Below are 13,498 nucleotides of genomic sequence, written 5' to 3'. Positions count from 1 at the left end.
CTGTTAATCCTTACTTGGATGTGAAAGCAGTATGAAGGTTGCAAATATATACTCATGCCTCATGACTTTACCCCAATAATTCAAACACCAAAAAGGAAAGGGGGGGGGGAGCTACCCATTATAGCTCAGGAATAAAGCTGATAGGTGAATCCAGAGTTTAAACTACAACGGTATGTAAAAATCATGGACATGTCACAAAGACTTGTTTCATGATAAGGGGAACACTATGAGGCATGCATACTGGACATCTCCCAAAGGCACAAGTTCTAACAAACATAAAGCTTTTACTCAGGGAGCAAACTCTGGAATTCCTTCTAGGTTCTCGCAGACTCAAGACAACTCCTTTACAGGAACCCATCAGGGTCCTTCCAGATGAAGGACGGAAAACAAAGTGTCAACTTGGTTTTCAGATCATTATTTAAGCTCCACCAGCTGGGATGCATACCATGCTACTTGCTCCCCATAGGTCAAGAGAACTTTGCTTTAATACAGGGTTGGGAACTTTGTGGTCCTTCAGATATTGCTCAGTTACAACTCTCATCATCCCTGACTCTGACTGCTACCCATGCTGGCTGGGGTGGATGGGAGTTGGAGTCCAATAGCATCTGGAGGGCCTTCGATTCCCAATCCCTAGTTTAAGAAACACTTCAAACAAAATGCAAAGCACATCAATAAAGCTATGTGTCTGTGTCTCAGCATAAGGGAGGCGTCCAACAGAAAGAAAAAAGATGATGCATGGAATAACAAAAATTAGGTGATGGTTTTTATTAAGATTCAGTGCTTCCATAAAATAAATATGTTGTATAATATCAAACAGTCAGAAATAAAGCATGTAACAGAAAAAAGTTACACTCATGACAGTGCTGAATACTTTTAGAAATAATAAAGCATCTCCTTTCTTACAGGGTAGCCAGCTATTAAATAAAATGTACAGCTGACCTAAATGTACTTCAAGGGGATGGAACCAATAAGACTGCAATAGAAGACCTTCATTCTTCTTTCTCTAGTTAGTATTCACTACCCTCTCTCTCACCACTTCTGTACAAAACTCACTTTAATTCCAATTATCGTTATGTCTAAATTCATTACAAAATTACACTGTATTGTGTTTTGGAGTTTCAACTGTTCAGTCTCTAATGTTGGCATAGTATCCTTTGCACTAAGAATAATAAGTATTATTTTATTATTTATACCAAGCCCATCAGGCTGGGCTGCCGTACACTAAACATATTCAAGTAACACTTCAAGTAGAAGTAAAATATGTGCAAACCAGAGTCATAACCTAAAAATAAATTCCTGGGCAGCTGAGTCAGAGTGAGCTTGGGGGTGGGGAACAGACAGGTTTTATAATTATCAGTAATCAAAACGGCCCTCATTAGACATATACACAAACAGGTTATTTTCTGTAGTGGGGAAAACAAACAGCCTTAAGGTCATATCTGATCTCCTGCAATGATTTTGCAAAGTTTTTTGCAGATAAAGTCGCTCAGATTCGGGAAGAGGTAGACTCCACCGTGGGAGCAGGGCCGGGGCGGGAGAGTGCTGGAGTCCTGTCTAGTCAAGTTGCATGGGATCAATTCTAATCTGTTACCTCCAAGGATGTGGACAGGCTGCTGGGATGAGTGAAACCAACCACCTGTCTCCTGGATCCTTGCCCATCCTGGCTTAGAAAAGCTAGCTGGGAAGGGCCCATTCTTCACTGGGTGGTGAATTCTTCTCCCTGCGAGGGAGCCTTCCCAGACCCGCTGAAAGAGGCGGTTATCAAACCGCTTCTTAAAAAAAAATCTTAAGATGCGGCCAACTTTCACCCAGTCTCAAATCTTCCATTCTTGGGCAAGGTGACTGAGCAAGTGGTTGCTGAACAACTCAAAGCATGCTTGGAAGAAGCGGACCATTTGGATCCCTTCCAGTTGGGATTCAGGCCTCATCATGGGACTGAAACTGCCTTGGTCGCGCTGGTCGATGATCTCCAGCGGGCTAGGGACAAAGGTGAGAGCTGATTCCTGCTTCTGCTAGATCTCTCAGCGGCTTTCGATACCATCGACCATAACATCCTTCTGGACCGTCTAGAGGGGTTGGGAGCTGGGGACACAATATTATACAGTGGTTCCACTCCTTCCTCCTGGGCCATGTTCAGAAAGTGGTGGTGGGGGGTGAGTGTTCAGATTCCATGGCTCTCACTTGTGCGGTGCCTCAGGGTTCTGTCCTCTCCCCCATGCTTTTCAACATCTACATGCAGCCGCTGGGAGAGATCATCAGGGGGGTTGGGCTGGGTGTTCATCAATATGAGGATGATACCCAGCTCTACCTATCTTTCAAATCAGAACCAGTGAAGGTGGGGAAGGTCCTGTGTGAGTGTCTGGAGGCAGTTGGAGGATGGATGGCAGCCAAGAGATTGAGGTTGAATCCTTACAAGACAGAAGTACTGTTTTGGGGGGACTGGAGGCAGGCAGGTGTGGAGGACTCCCTGGTCCTGAATGGGGTAACTGTGCCCCTGAAGGACCAGGTGCGCAGCCTGGGAGTCATTTTGGACTCACTGCTGTCCATGGAGGTGCAGGTCAATTCTGTGTCCAGGGCAGCTGTCTACCAGCTCCATCTGGTACGCAGGCTGAGAACGTACCTGCCTACAGACTGTCTCACCAGAGTGATGCATACTCTGGTTATCTCCCACTGGGACTACTGCAATGCGCTCTATGTGGGGCTACCTTTGAAGGTGACCCGGAAACTACAAATAAACCAGAATGCGGCAGCTAGACTGCTGACTGGGAGCGGCCGCTGAGACCACATAACACCGGTCTTGAAAGAACTACATTGGCTCCCAATACATTTCGGAGCACAATTCAGTGTTGGTGCTGACCTTTAAAGCCCTAAACAGCCTCGGCCCAGTATACCTGAAGGAGCGTCTTCACCCCCATCGTTCTGCCCAGACACTGAGGGCCTTCTGGCGGTTCCCTCACTACGAGAAGCCAAGTTACAGGGAACCAGGCAGAGGGCCTTCTTGGTAGGGCACCCGCCCTATAGAACGCCTACCCACCAGATGTCACAGAGAACGACGACTACCAGACTTTTAGAAGACATCTGAAGGCAGTCCTATTTAGGAAAGCTTTTAATGTTTAATGGACTGTATTTTAATATTTTGTTGGAAGCCACCCAAAGTGGCTGGGGAAACCCAGCCATATGGGCTGGGTATAAATAAATTATTATTATTATTATTATTATTATTATTATTATTACTCAAGATTTAATATTTCTAGATGGAAAAGGAAAACTGAAACCATCAGATTGAGCCTTCAAAAAACAAAAACAAAATGCAGGTTTGTTTGAAAATTGTTAGTATATGGAAACTGGTATATTTTCTCCTTTATTAGTATATACTCTTGCCATAAAAGAAAAAAGTTGAAACAACATAAAACAACAACATAAAACACACTCCATTTTAGAGCATGGTACTCATTCAAATAAAAAAGAAAAAACCAATTTAAATTACATTTCAGGACATAATTTAAAAGCATTATAATTTGTGATCATTAAGTGCACCATTATACAGGAGTAACATGCTCTGAGTGAAGATGTTCTACTATTTCAATAATCTGTCTTTATTTAAAAGACAAAAAAAATCCTGTTAGGATACTACTCGAAACAGAAAAGCAATGTTGACTGTACTCCATTCAGCTTGCCTCAAGTTTCAAATTGGGAATATTCCAACAAGTAGCACCTGTTTGCCTCTTCATGATTGTGTTGCAGAAATGTTCGGCCATGATAATTTGCATAAGTCCTCCATTTTCTTTCTTTCTTTTTTAAAAAAGGCGAATTTTACAGTTTTCAGTGCTTTTAAAAATGATTTGATACTTTAGGTAAACTTGGTTCTGAGCAGCAAGGGGGTGGGGTTGGAGTATTTTCCTTTTCCTTCCACAAGTCAGAGCCTGGTTTAGTGTTGGCAGTGGGGACAAGTACCAATTGTTTGTATGTTATCAAGTCTCCAGAGTCTAAAAGATATTCCTTGAAAGCCTGCCACAGTGCCCAGTTTCTTGTTCTCCTGAGGGGCAGCACATGCTAACTCCAAGAGTGATTGCGGGAAGAGGAGGAACAAGAAAAGATGTCCCAATTTGTACCAATGAAGAACTTCAAGTAAAAAGAAATCCACTCTTGCTACATGCACCTTCCCTCATGTTAAAAGCCTCTCTGGTTATCAATGGGTGTAACAGCCGTTTCATCATTCATACAAAAAAACCAAAAAGAACACTGAAGCTGCTCCTTCATTCTTTCCTTGCATCCACGTTTAATAAGCCTCTTTCTTTTCTTTTTTTTAAAAAAGGGATTATGGTTCTGCTCATTTCATACCCAAACCAGAGAGAGGGTGAGGAAACTCATTTCTCCCCAGCGATAAAATCTACAATAGTCTCCCACTGAACTGTAATGTCATTTGTGAGTTTGAGTCTTCTTTGGCACTACAGGTTGTTTGGGCTGCCACAGATGGTTGTGAATCGTCAGAGCATCTACACAGGCAGACATGGTTTTGGCTGGAATGATATTAAATTGCTTCCTGTCCGAGCTATATTTATAAAGCTTGTCAATCATTTTCTTAGTGATGCTCTTTGGCCCTGTTCCTGTCAGCTTGTGGATTTCTTCTGTTTCAGGATTGAAACAATAAAGTGCTCTGAACTGGCAGCCAGCATCACGGAACAAAATAATGTAGTGCTTGGCATCACATTTCTTGAGCTCCTAGAGGTGAAAGAGAAAAATTCTGAGAGCAATGACCACAGGAAATCAAAGACTGCTAAATGAGCCCAGCACACTGCTGGCAATGTCTAACGTACCCAAGATGAAGGTAAGGAAATACCGTATTTTTTGCTCTATTGGACGCACTTTTTCCCTCCTAAAAAGCAAGGGGAAATGTGTGTGCGTCCTATGGAGTGAATGGAGGGGGGAGGCAGGCGGGAAAAGCCCTCAAGAGCCGCATACAAGCTCTGTGCGCTCTTGCGGGCTTTTCCCCAGGAGGGAGAAGGGACTGACTGGCCGCATCAGACCCTTCTCCCACCTCACAGAAAAGCCCACAGGAGCCACGCACCCTTTAAAGAGCAAGCGGCTTTTGCGAGAGGTGAGGGAATTCCCCCACCTCCCAGAAAAGCCAGGAGAAGCGGCGCAACCCCTTTAAAGAGCGCACGGCTTCTTCCGGTTTTGCGGGAGGTGGGGGAATTCCCCTACCTCCCAGAAAAGCCAGAAGCTGTGCACTCTTTAAAGGGGTTGTGCGGCTTCTGCGGGCTTTTGCGAGAGGTGAGGGAATCCCCCCACCTCCCAGAAAAGCCAGGAGAAACCGTGCAACCCTTTCAAAGAGCGCGCGGCTTCTGCCGGTTTTGCGGGAGGTGGGGGAATTTCCCCACCTCCTAGAAAAGCCAGCAGAAGCAGTGCAGCCCCTTTAAAGAGTGCACAGCTTCTGCGGGCTTCTGCGGGAGGTGGGGGAATTCCCCCACCTCCCGCAAAAGCAGGAAGAAGGTGTGGGAGAAGCAGACAGGCTGCCTGCAGCCTGTCCGCTGCTCCCAGAGCTGGGGAGGGGGTGTCATATTTTCCCCCCTTGATTTCCCCCTCTGAAAACTAGGTACGTCCTATGGTCAGGTGCGCCCTATGGAGCAAAAAATACAGTACATTTGGTACTTCTAAATTGCAGTGCCACAATGACCTGGTTTGCACAGCACTAAGCTATGATTCTTTTAAACAAGTCATGAGTTAACCACAAGTTGTGCCACAATTGATAAAACAAACACTGGCTTTTTCCTCCCAAGTCTGCTGTATTTTCTTGCCTCATGCTTTTGTAGTTTGGTGAGTTTCTAGAGTGGAGTGGCCAAACAAAGCGAGTACTGGATTCAATGTAACACCAAGCCATAGTTAAATTAAAGTCTGAAAACCAACAACAAACATGGCTTCAATGGTTTGTTGGTAGTAAGTCAACAATGGGGAACTTCCCATCTTCCCTGACCATTGGTCATGCAAGTTGGGGCTGAAGAGAGCAAAGGCAGATCTGGTTTGGTTACACTGGGCATGGAGCTTCCGGGGTGTTGCATCAGGCACCACAACTAAGGCAGCCAAAGGAAAGCAGGAGGTGGAGGGGATGTGTGCCAGATTTTGGCATCGCACAGGGCACCACTGAAATTTGAGATACCAAGATCTGCCACTGATGAGTTTGAATTTTCAGTTTGAGCAGCATCTATTTGAAAGGCCAGAGATTCCCCATCCTTGCTGTAAACAATCTATAAGTTGCTGGTCAAACCTTACACATAAAACACTAAGCTATTATTTAAGAAACATATAAGCCACAGTTTAATAAACCAGTTTAGCATTATGCATAAACCAGTCTATTATGATTTAAGCTTGACTTGCAATACACACTAGCAAGCTGGCCACTCAAGAGCTTTCCATATGAAGTCATCCACACTGCAAATGCACTGTGTCCCAGGGATCAGGGTTATTCAATATGGGACAGTAACAAAGTAAAAAAAAAAAAAAAAAAGCAAAATTTTTAAAACCAATGCTAACAGTGCATGTTAAAAGAGTTGCATTAATACTTAAAAGTATATTTAATATATGATTAGTGTTGGTACTGTTATGTTTGGAAGACATCAAACAATGGGCATGGAGATTAAGGTATACAGCAACTGACCAATTCCAAAACTCTTGTTCTCAGAGATACTTGCCTCCAGTATAGAATTCTTGTGAGGCTCATTCACTTTTCCAGCAAGACAGCAGTGGGAAATAGCATTGTGGATAATTGATTTGTTTGACTTGCCACAGGGCTCTTTAAACATCTTTGGACCTAATAAAACATAAATTTTAAACAAGTGGCTTGATAACTCAGCTAAAATGAAAGTCTCATGTGTCTTTATCAGTGTTGCGAACTATCTTGAGCAACTATGAAAAGGCAGATTTTTTTTAAAAAAAACTTAAATAAGTAAGAAATTTCTTCCTTATTTCACTAGCAATATTTAAAAAGGCAAATTTGCAAGTTTGCAAAGCTTCTACATCCCATGATAAAAGTCCAATAAAACAGGATTGTATCCAGCGTTAGCCCTACTCAGAGTAGACCCATTAAAATTGATGGACATCAATAAGGTTCATTAATTACAATGAGTCTACTCTGAGAAGACCTAGATGGATCAGTGGTCTGTTTCAAAGCAGCTTCCTGCTGTATGTTCAGAGGCATGAGACCACAGAATGAAGACTGCACTGTACTGTTCCACGTACTGGCAACCAGACTTATATAATCCTGATCATTAATTACACAGGTACAGATAAAATGTATTAGGTTTACCAGTATATTCTGCTACTGATGCAACTGAAGAGGCTGCTGAGGTGCTTTCCCAGTCTCTCTCCATGTTTCGACTTGGGTTCCTGCTCAATATGGGCAAGGTTTCCATTGATTTCACTCTGTCAGAAGAATCAGAAGAACATGAGCAGTGTGTTCATAGCTACCAGATTATTTAGGGGGAAAGCAAGTGTGTCCAGTTTTCCATCTCCCCACATTTTGTGCTCTCTCTCTCTCTCTCTCTCTCTCTCTCTCTCAAAAAAGAGATGTGCTTCAGAGGGTTAGCCATGCTAAGTTGCTTAAGTTGCTTTATTAAAAAAACATAGTATCTGCAACTAACAAATTATTTTAGAATATTTCTTGCGGGCTAGAGCATGCTTTGTCAGAAGCATGAAATGGTCTCTTAAATTGGTGTGTGTGTAGAAAGACAAACACACACACACACACACACACACACACACACAAATGGAGCACCCACACATCCACAAAAAAGCAAGGGAGTGCTTATGTGTGTGTCACAATTTTATGGGGAGAGTCCATGAATAAATAAGTCCATCAAGAGTTAGCTTTAACAAACTCTCCATTAGTGGACAATGATCATAATTGCAAAATTAGCAGCTAAAACCTGAAATGAGACAATTATTTCCAATGGATTGAGAGCCTATAGGTGAACCCATATCGCCATCAGTCTCCAGCAGCATGGCAATTGTTAAGGATAATGGGAGTTGTAATCCAACCACATTTGGAGCTCAAACGTTTCCCATCCCAGTTCTACCCCTAATTGCTTGTTAATCTTGTTTACAGTACCCATGACACTGACAATTCATTTATATTACCCCAATGACTATTTCTCATTCACTAATAGTGAGTACTTTAAAAGTAGTGTGCCATTACAATTTCTTGACAGTCACTACTACACTATTGTTACCTAAAAGTTGCAATTATCTCTATTTTGCAGAGAGTTCATGACCACTATTGAAGGCTGGATGTGGCGTCTGGGCAATGTTCCCCACCCCAAAGTATGTTTCAACATCAGAATCTTAAATATTTATGCTTTCTCTTACCGTTTGGAAGGTGCGCCACCAGAATTAACACTTTCAGGTTCGGTTGTCGTTGCAGATGCCAAAGACAGGCTAGACCCCGACTGAGCACTACTTAGATTATCAGCTGGCAAAAGAAAAAGGGTGTTACACAATGAAAAAAGTTACTTTATTATACTGTTATAGGAACCAAAATGAGTGCTGCTGCTTACGGATAGAAGAACACTTTCTTTCCAAGTTGCTATAGGATTCTTCCTGATGAACAGATATTGGCCTAGGCTGCTTGGGCTTGGGCTTGGGCTTCCCACGGCCTTGTTCTTCCAAGTTTTGCTGGTGCTTTCTTCTCAGGTGTTCTTGTTTGATGAGCTCTCTCCGGGCTTTCTCTTCTTCCTTCCGTATGCGGTCTTCTTCAGCTTTACGACTAAAAAGGCAAAGGGCAGCCTTCAAATCCCATCATTACCAATTTCTCAAGTGAGAACATAAAAGCATGAAGTACTCATCTATATACTGTGTGGCAAGACATTGAATTTACCGGGCTTCATCTCTCTTTTGTTCAGCCTCTGCCTCGAACTGGAGTTTTCTAAGGCGTGTCTCTTCAGCTTTGCGCTGCTGCTTTAAGAGGAAAGCGGCACGTTTCTTTGCAAGCTCATCTTCTGCTTTCTGCCCATCCTGTCAAATTAAAATTCAAGTGAGAAGTTGTGTTTTTGCAGCGTGGGGTATAGAAATAGCAAACGCTGTATGAGGCTATGAAGAAAATCTCATGACTTCCATCTGAGCACAGAAACATATTTTTTTTGGCTGCTTTAACGATGGAGCTGCCATTTTCCATATTTGCAACAAATATCAGCCCTCTTGCTAAGCTCACAAACTCTGCAGTGTATGACCCCAGGACAGTTAATTGAAAGTAGTGATTTCAGCAACATCTCCAAAGCTAAGCCGGTCTGGAATCTGGTCAGTGCTTGGGTAAGAAAGCAGCTTGGAGTCCTCCATTTGGAGTCCCATTAAGGAACAAGATACATATAAACATACACATATCATCATCATCAAAGTTATTATCTGCCCTTCAACAGCAAGTTCCTGAGCAGGTTATAACAACTGATAATTTAAAACAGCTAAAACAGATTACAATCACGGGAATAGATGGGCCCTGAAAACAGAAAATAAAATAATCCCACTGAATATCATTGACACTGTGAAGTGAGCATCCAGGCACTCTCTATTGTCTTTTCATTGCATTGCGTTTTTGTTAAATGCTTTTGATTGATTTGTTACAAAAATAAGAAAAGTGCCAACGAAAAGCAAGAAAACAAAGAATAAAAAATGTAAACTATAAAGAGTCACAGACTGAAAGGACCAAAAAAAAGGAACAAAGATGCAGTGCCAAAGGGATAATAAAGTATTAAGTATTAACTCACAGAAAGATATATAAAAATAAAAGTATTCACCTGTGAGTTTTATCATTATTGAGAAATTCTTAAAAAAGGACCCCTGACAGTTAAGTCCAGTCGCAAATGACTCTGGGGTTGCGGAGTTCATCTCACTTTATTGGCCGAGGGAACTGACATTTGTCCGCAGACAGTTTTTCTGGGTCATGTGGCCAGCATGACTAAGCCGCTTCTGGTGAACCAGAGCAGCGCAGAGGTATAGGTACCTTCCCGCCAGAGCGGTACCTATTTATCTACTTGCACTTTGACGTGCTTTCGAACTGCTAGGTTGGCAAGAGCTGGGACTGAACAATGGGAGCTCACCCTGTAATAGAAGTTCTATGTAATCTTAAACGAGACAGGTGTTTGCATATACTGCACTGAGTGATCTTTTCGTTATCAAACATATGTAATGAAAGAACACTAAGGGAATTACAAACCATCACAAGGGAGCATGTAGCATACAGACTCCACAAGTATGCAGAAAATGCCACCACAGGGAGAATGAGGTTGCAAAACTGTTGCCAGTCAGTTGGAACTGATACAGTGAAAGGGAAAAATTACGCAACTGCCTAATGCCATGGCTGGCACAGCTCAGCAGGACTTGGGGTGGGTGATGAATCCACTGCTGCATTCCCCTGACCCCATGTAGGATTGTCCAGCAATACCTGTCACTATAAACCACCCTGAGATCTTCAGATAAAGAATGGTATATAAATGACGATAATGATAATAATACATGTTGCCAGGTAGTGCCTGTTAGCAAAAGGCAACATATAATGGTCTTTCCTCTCATGCATGTAAGTATCCATTGACAACAGAGGGTACAGCTGACCACCCTTGTTGCAACTTATTTCTGAGCTGCCAAATTGACTGTTGCACCTTTGCTTCAACCACATTTGCCAGAATATCTACGCACACACACACACACAGAGAGAGAGAGAGATTAAGGGATGCCAACACACTAAGCATTAAATTATTATGCTATTAAAAATAAATAAATCTAACTATGCACGATGCTCCCACCCACATCACCAAACCCAGCACATGTAATATAGGGGTGTACAAAATGAACTATTCAGCCCAACCCAGTTAAAAGCAAGTGTTAAGGAGAGATTACTGCTGTACCAAATAATCAGGGATTCCACAACACTATCTTGTTCTTACCTTAAAGAAAAAACTAACTCCTGACTTCTGATCAATTTCACCAGTCAGGTATGTGGAGTCGTCTTGGCTTTCAGCTTCTCCTCCTTCATCTGGGGCTTTTAAATCAGACAGGTCTACTTCAATAAGGCTACCTTTGCTTCTCGTGGACTCCTCTGTTGGGACGTTCTCTTTCCCTGAGCTATCACAAGAAGCACAGCTAATGTCTTCTATGTTACTATTCACATCTTTGAGAGCCTCAGAGAGGATATTTGTGTCTTTGGAAGTGGACAGGGTAAATCCTGCTCGCTGTTTCTCTCTAGTGCCGTCCAGGTCAAAATTATTTTCGACAGTAGCTTCAGTCGGGGTCTTGGATGAATTGTTTGATGGAAACTGCCTTAAGTGTGGCGAGGTGTCAGTGCTAGGAGTCATGGTTTTGATGCGCATCATGGCTTGCTGACGCTCCTTACCCTCTTTCAGTTCAGATGGTCTCCCCAAGTGAGGACTCCGACCTTGACTGAGACATGGTGGCTTAGGGAGACTACTCATGTCAGTAGGAGACAGAGGTTCGACAAAATGAACTGGTGCCTTTATCTTTTGGTCCTGAGAGACGCCTCTCAGTGACGATACTGTTGGCTGTTTCATGAGAAGCTCTTGTTGCCGAGAAATCTTCAGGATATCTTGCCGGAGGGCACTGATCATTTCATTTAGTTTCTCAATGGGGAGATCACATTCAGCAGATTCAATGTTCTCTTCTAGAAGTGCAGCAGAAATCATTTTGCTTTTCTCTATTTCATGTATAGTGGGTTCCTTTAGATTGTTTTCCTCAACAAAAGCAACAGTTTCTTGGGCCTTTACTTTGGGCACTTCAAGAGAATCAAGAGTCAATTCATCCCCTTCCTCTTTCATGAAGATGGACTCAGATTCAGAGCTCAAAGTAGCATCCACGCCTTCCCCATTGTGTCTTGAATACTCCTTCGTGAAGTGCTCTGGCTTAAGTGGCTGAGCAACTTCAGCCCCTTTTCCTTTCTTCACCACACCCAAGAATGCTGCCTTGCCCAGTTTTAACCGCTGCCTGGCCGACAACACCTCCTTCTTCTTCTTCTGAGCCTCTATCACTCTCCGCTTCTCCTCCAGCTGCATATGAAGCTGCACCAGTTCCGAAGCCAGCAGGTTAACATTATCTTTGTTCTGCCTGTTGGGGCTTTGCTCCCTCTTCTGCTTCCATGTGGTTAACAAGGCTGGACAACACTCTGATCCATCTGGTGTGGTCTTCTGTGAGCTGCTTGTGCTGGATTTTGTTTCATAGTTGTTCAATCTCTGAAACTTCCGTTCAGCAAAGTTAGTCATTCTGGCACTCCCACTGGTCACGGATGAGCTGCTTATCTGAGAAACAGTACTTAGGCATGGACTTGAACGTCCACTGGCATCATCTTTATCTTCATGTTCCTTAACCTTCATGTCTTCTTGCAGCTTTGCTGATTCCTCTTCTCCTATATACTTGGCAATTATTGGATGATCGTCTGACACTAAATCTTGTTCGACTTCCTCCATATCCAGAATGTCTGAATCAGAATCTTGCCTGATCATTGTCCATGAGGTGTCTGCAATGCGAGAATTTGGACTTTTCATGTAGCCAACATTTGTACTGCAAGCCAAATCCTCGTGTGCTTTGGTGGAGGACTGTTCTAGAGATAAAGTATCTAAGCTACTAACTGCCTGGGGATGGAAGGGCTCTCCTCTGACTTCTGAGTGCACCAACGGATCTGCCATGCTGGAACCAGCAACTGCTGATAATTCAGAACTAGAAGTTGCAACAAAAGGTCTGCTGAGGATGTGATCTGCATGATTATTATTGGTTTTCTTACGGACTAAAGCCATGGGCCCCTCACTCACTCTCTTTGATACAAAGCCTCTCTTCTTTCCTTCCCCACATTCATCCTCCTTATTGATTGATTGTTTTTCCTTTGCTGGTCGCAGAATAGCAGGCATTAAAGGCTCAAGGAAAAAGCTATCTGTCTTGCTTTTGGAGGCTTCGCTTTGTGATTTCTGAGCCCATGCGGTTGCAACTTGACTAGGTGATCTAGCTGGCACACTCTGAAGTTCCAGGTTGCCATGGTTCAGTGTAGCATCTGGGCAGATTACTGCGATCAATTCTTCATCCTCATCCTCATCCTCTATTTCTACATTGTTCAGCAAACTTTTCCCATCAGTTTTCACTGGTGCAGACTGAGGCTGCTGTTTTGGAGTGATGTTGACAATGTTGGATGCTAGGCTGTCCTTGCTGATTGACCGAGCCAAGCTAATGCTATCACCAGAACTGGGATCTGCATCACTGCTTGCAGCATAATGAAGTGCGAATGGTGTTGGCTGAGAAACAGGTCTAGAAGTAACAAAATGTCCATTAGAACTGATAAGGGTACTTTAGCAGAAATTGCCCACCTAGCTATGGAATTCACATGAATTTGTGCAATTCATTGAATTTTGGCCTTCATAAGAAGCAGAAATTCAAGGAAAAGAATCAGAGCTGACTAATTCTAAAGACATTCATTATCATAATATGCTAATATCCAAAGAACTTCTTTACACATTGG

The 13,498-nt window shown here is 43.0% G+C and overlaps 1 protein-coding gene across 7 annotated transcripts in view; it reads right to left on the bottom strand.

The window, feature by feature from the left end:
* Positions 1–3,315: 3,315 nt before the first annotated feature.
* CAMSAP1 (calmodulin regulated spectrin associated protein 1) overlaps positions 3,316–13,498 on the bottom strand; it is a 42,252-nt gene continuing 32,069 nt past the window's right edge. For all 7 annotated transcript variants that reach the window (XM_028715893.2, XM_028715890.2, XM_028715898.2 and 4 more), the window contains 7 exons: positions 10,929–13,287; positions 8,870–9,006; positions 8,550–8,758; positions 8,362–8,464; positions 7,304–7,419; positions 6,690–6,808; positions 3,316–4,722 (listed from right to left, as the gene is read on the bottom strand). In XM_028715893.2, coding sequence (XP_028571726.2) covers positions 4,420–4,722; positions 6,690–6,808; positions 7,304–7,419; positions 8,362–8,464; positions 8,550–8,758; positions 8,870–9,006; positions 10,929–13,287 — 3,346 coding nt within the window. In that variant the 3' untranslated portion in view covers positions 3,316–4,419. The remainder of the gene's footprint in view (positions 4,723–6,689; positions 6,809–7,303; positions 7,420–8,361; positions 8,465–8,549; positions 8,759–8,869; positions 9,007–10,928; positions 13,288–13,498) is intronic.

This window comes from Podarcis muralis, chromosome Z, assembly GCF_964188315.1.
Source record: "Podarcis muralis chromosome Z, rPodMur119.hap1.1, whole genome shotgun sequence".
Classification (NCBI taxonomy): domain Eukaryota; kingdom Metazoa; phylum Chordata; class Lepidosauria; order Squamata; family Lacertidae; genus Podarcis; species Podarcis muralis.
Note: the sequence above shows the minus strand (reverse complement) of the source record. Positions and strands in the feature narration are given on the sequence as shown.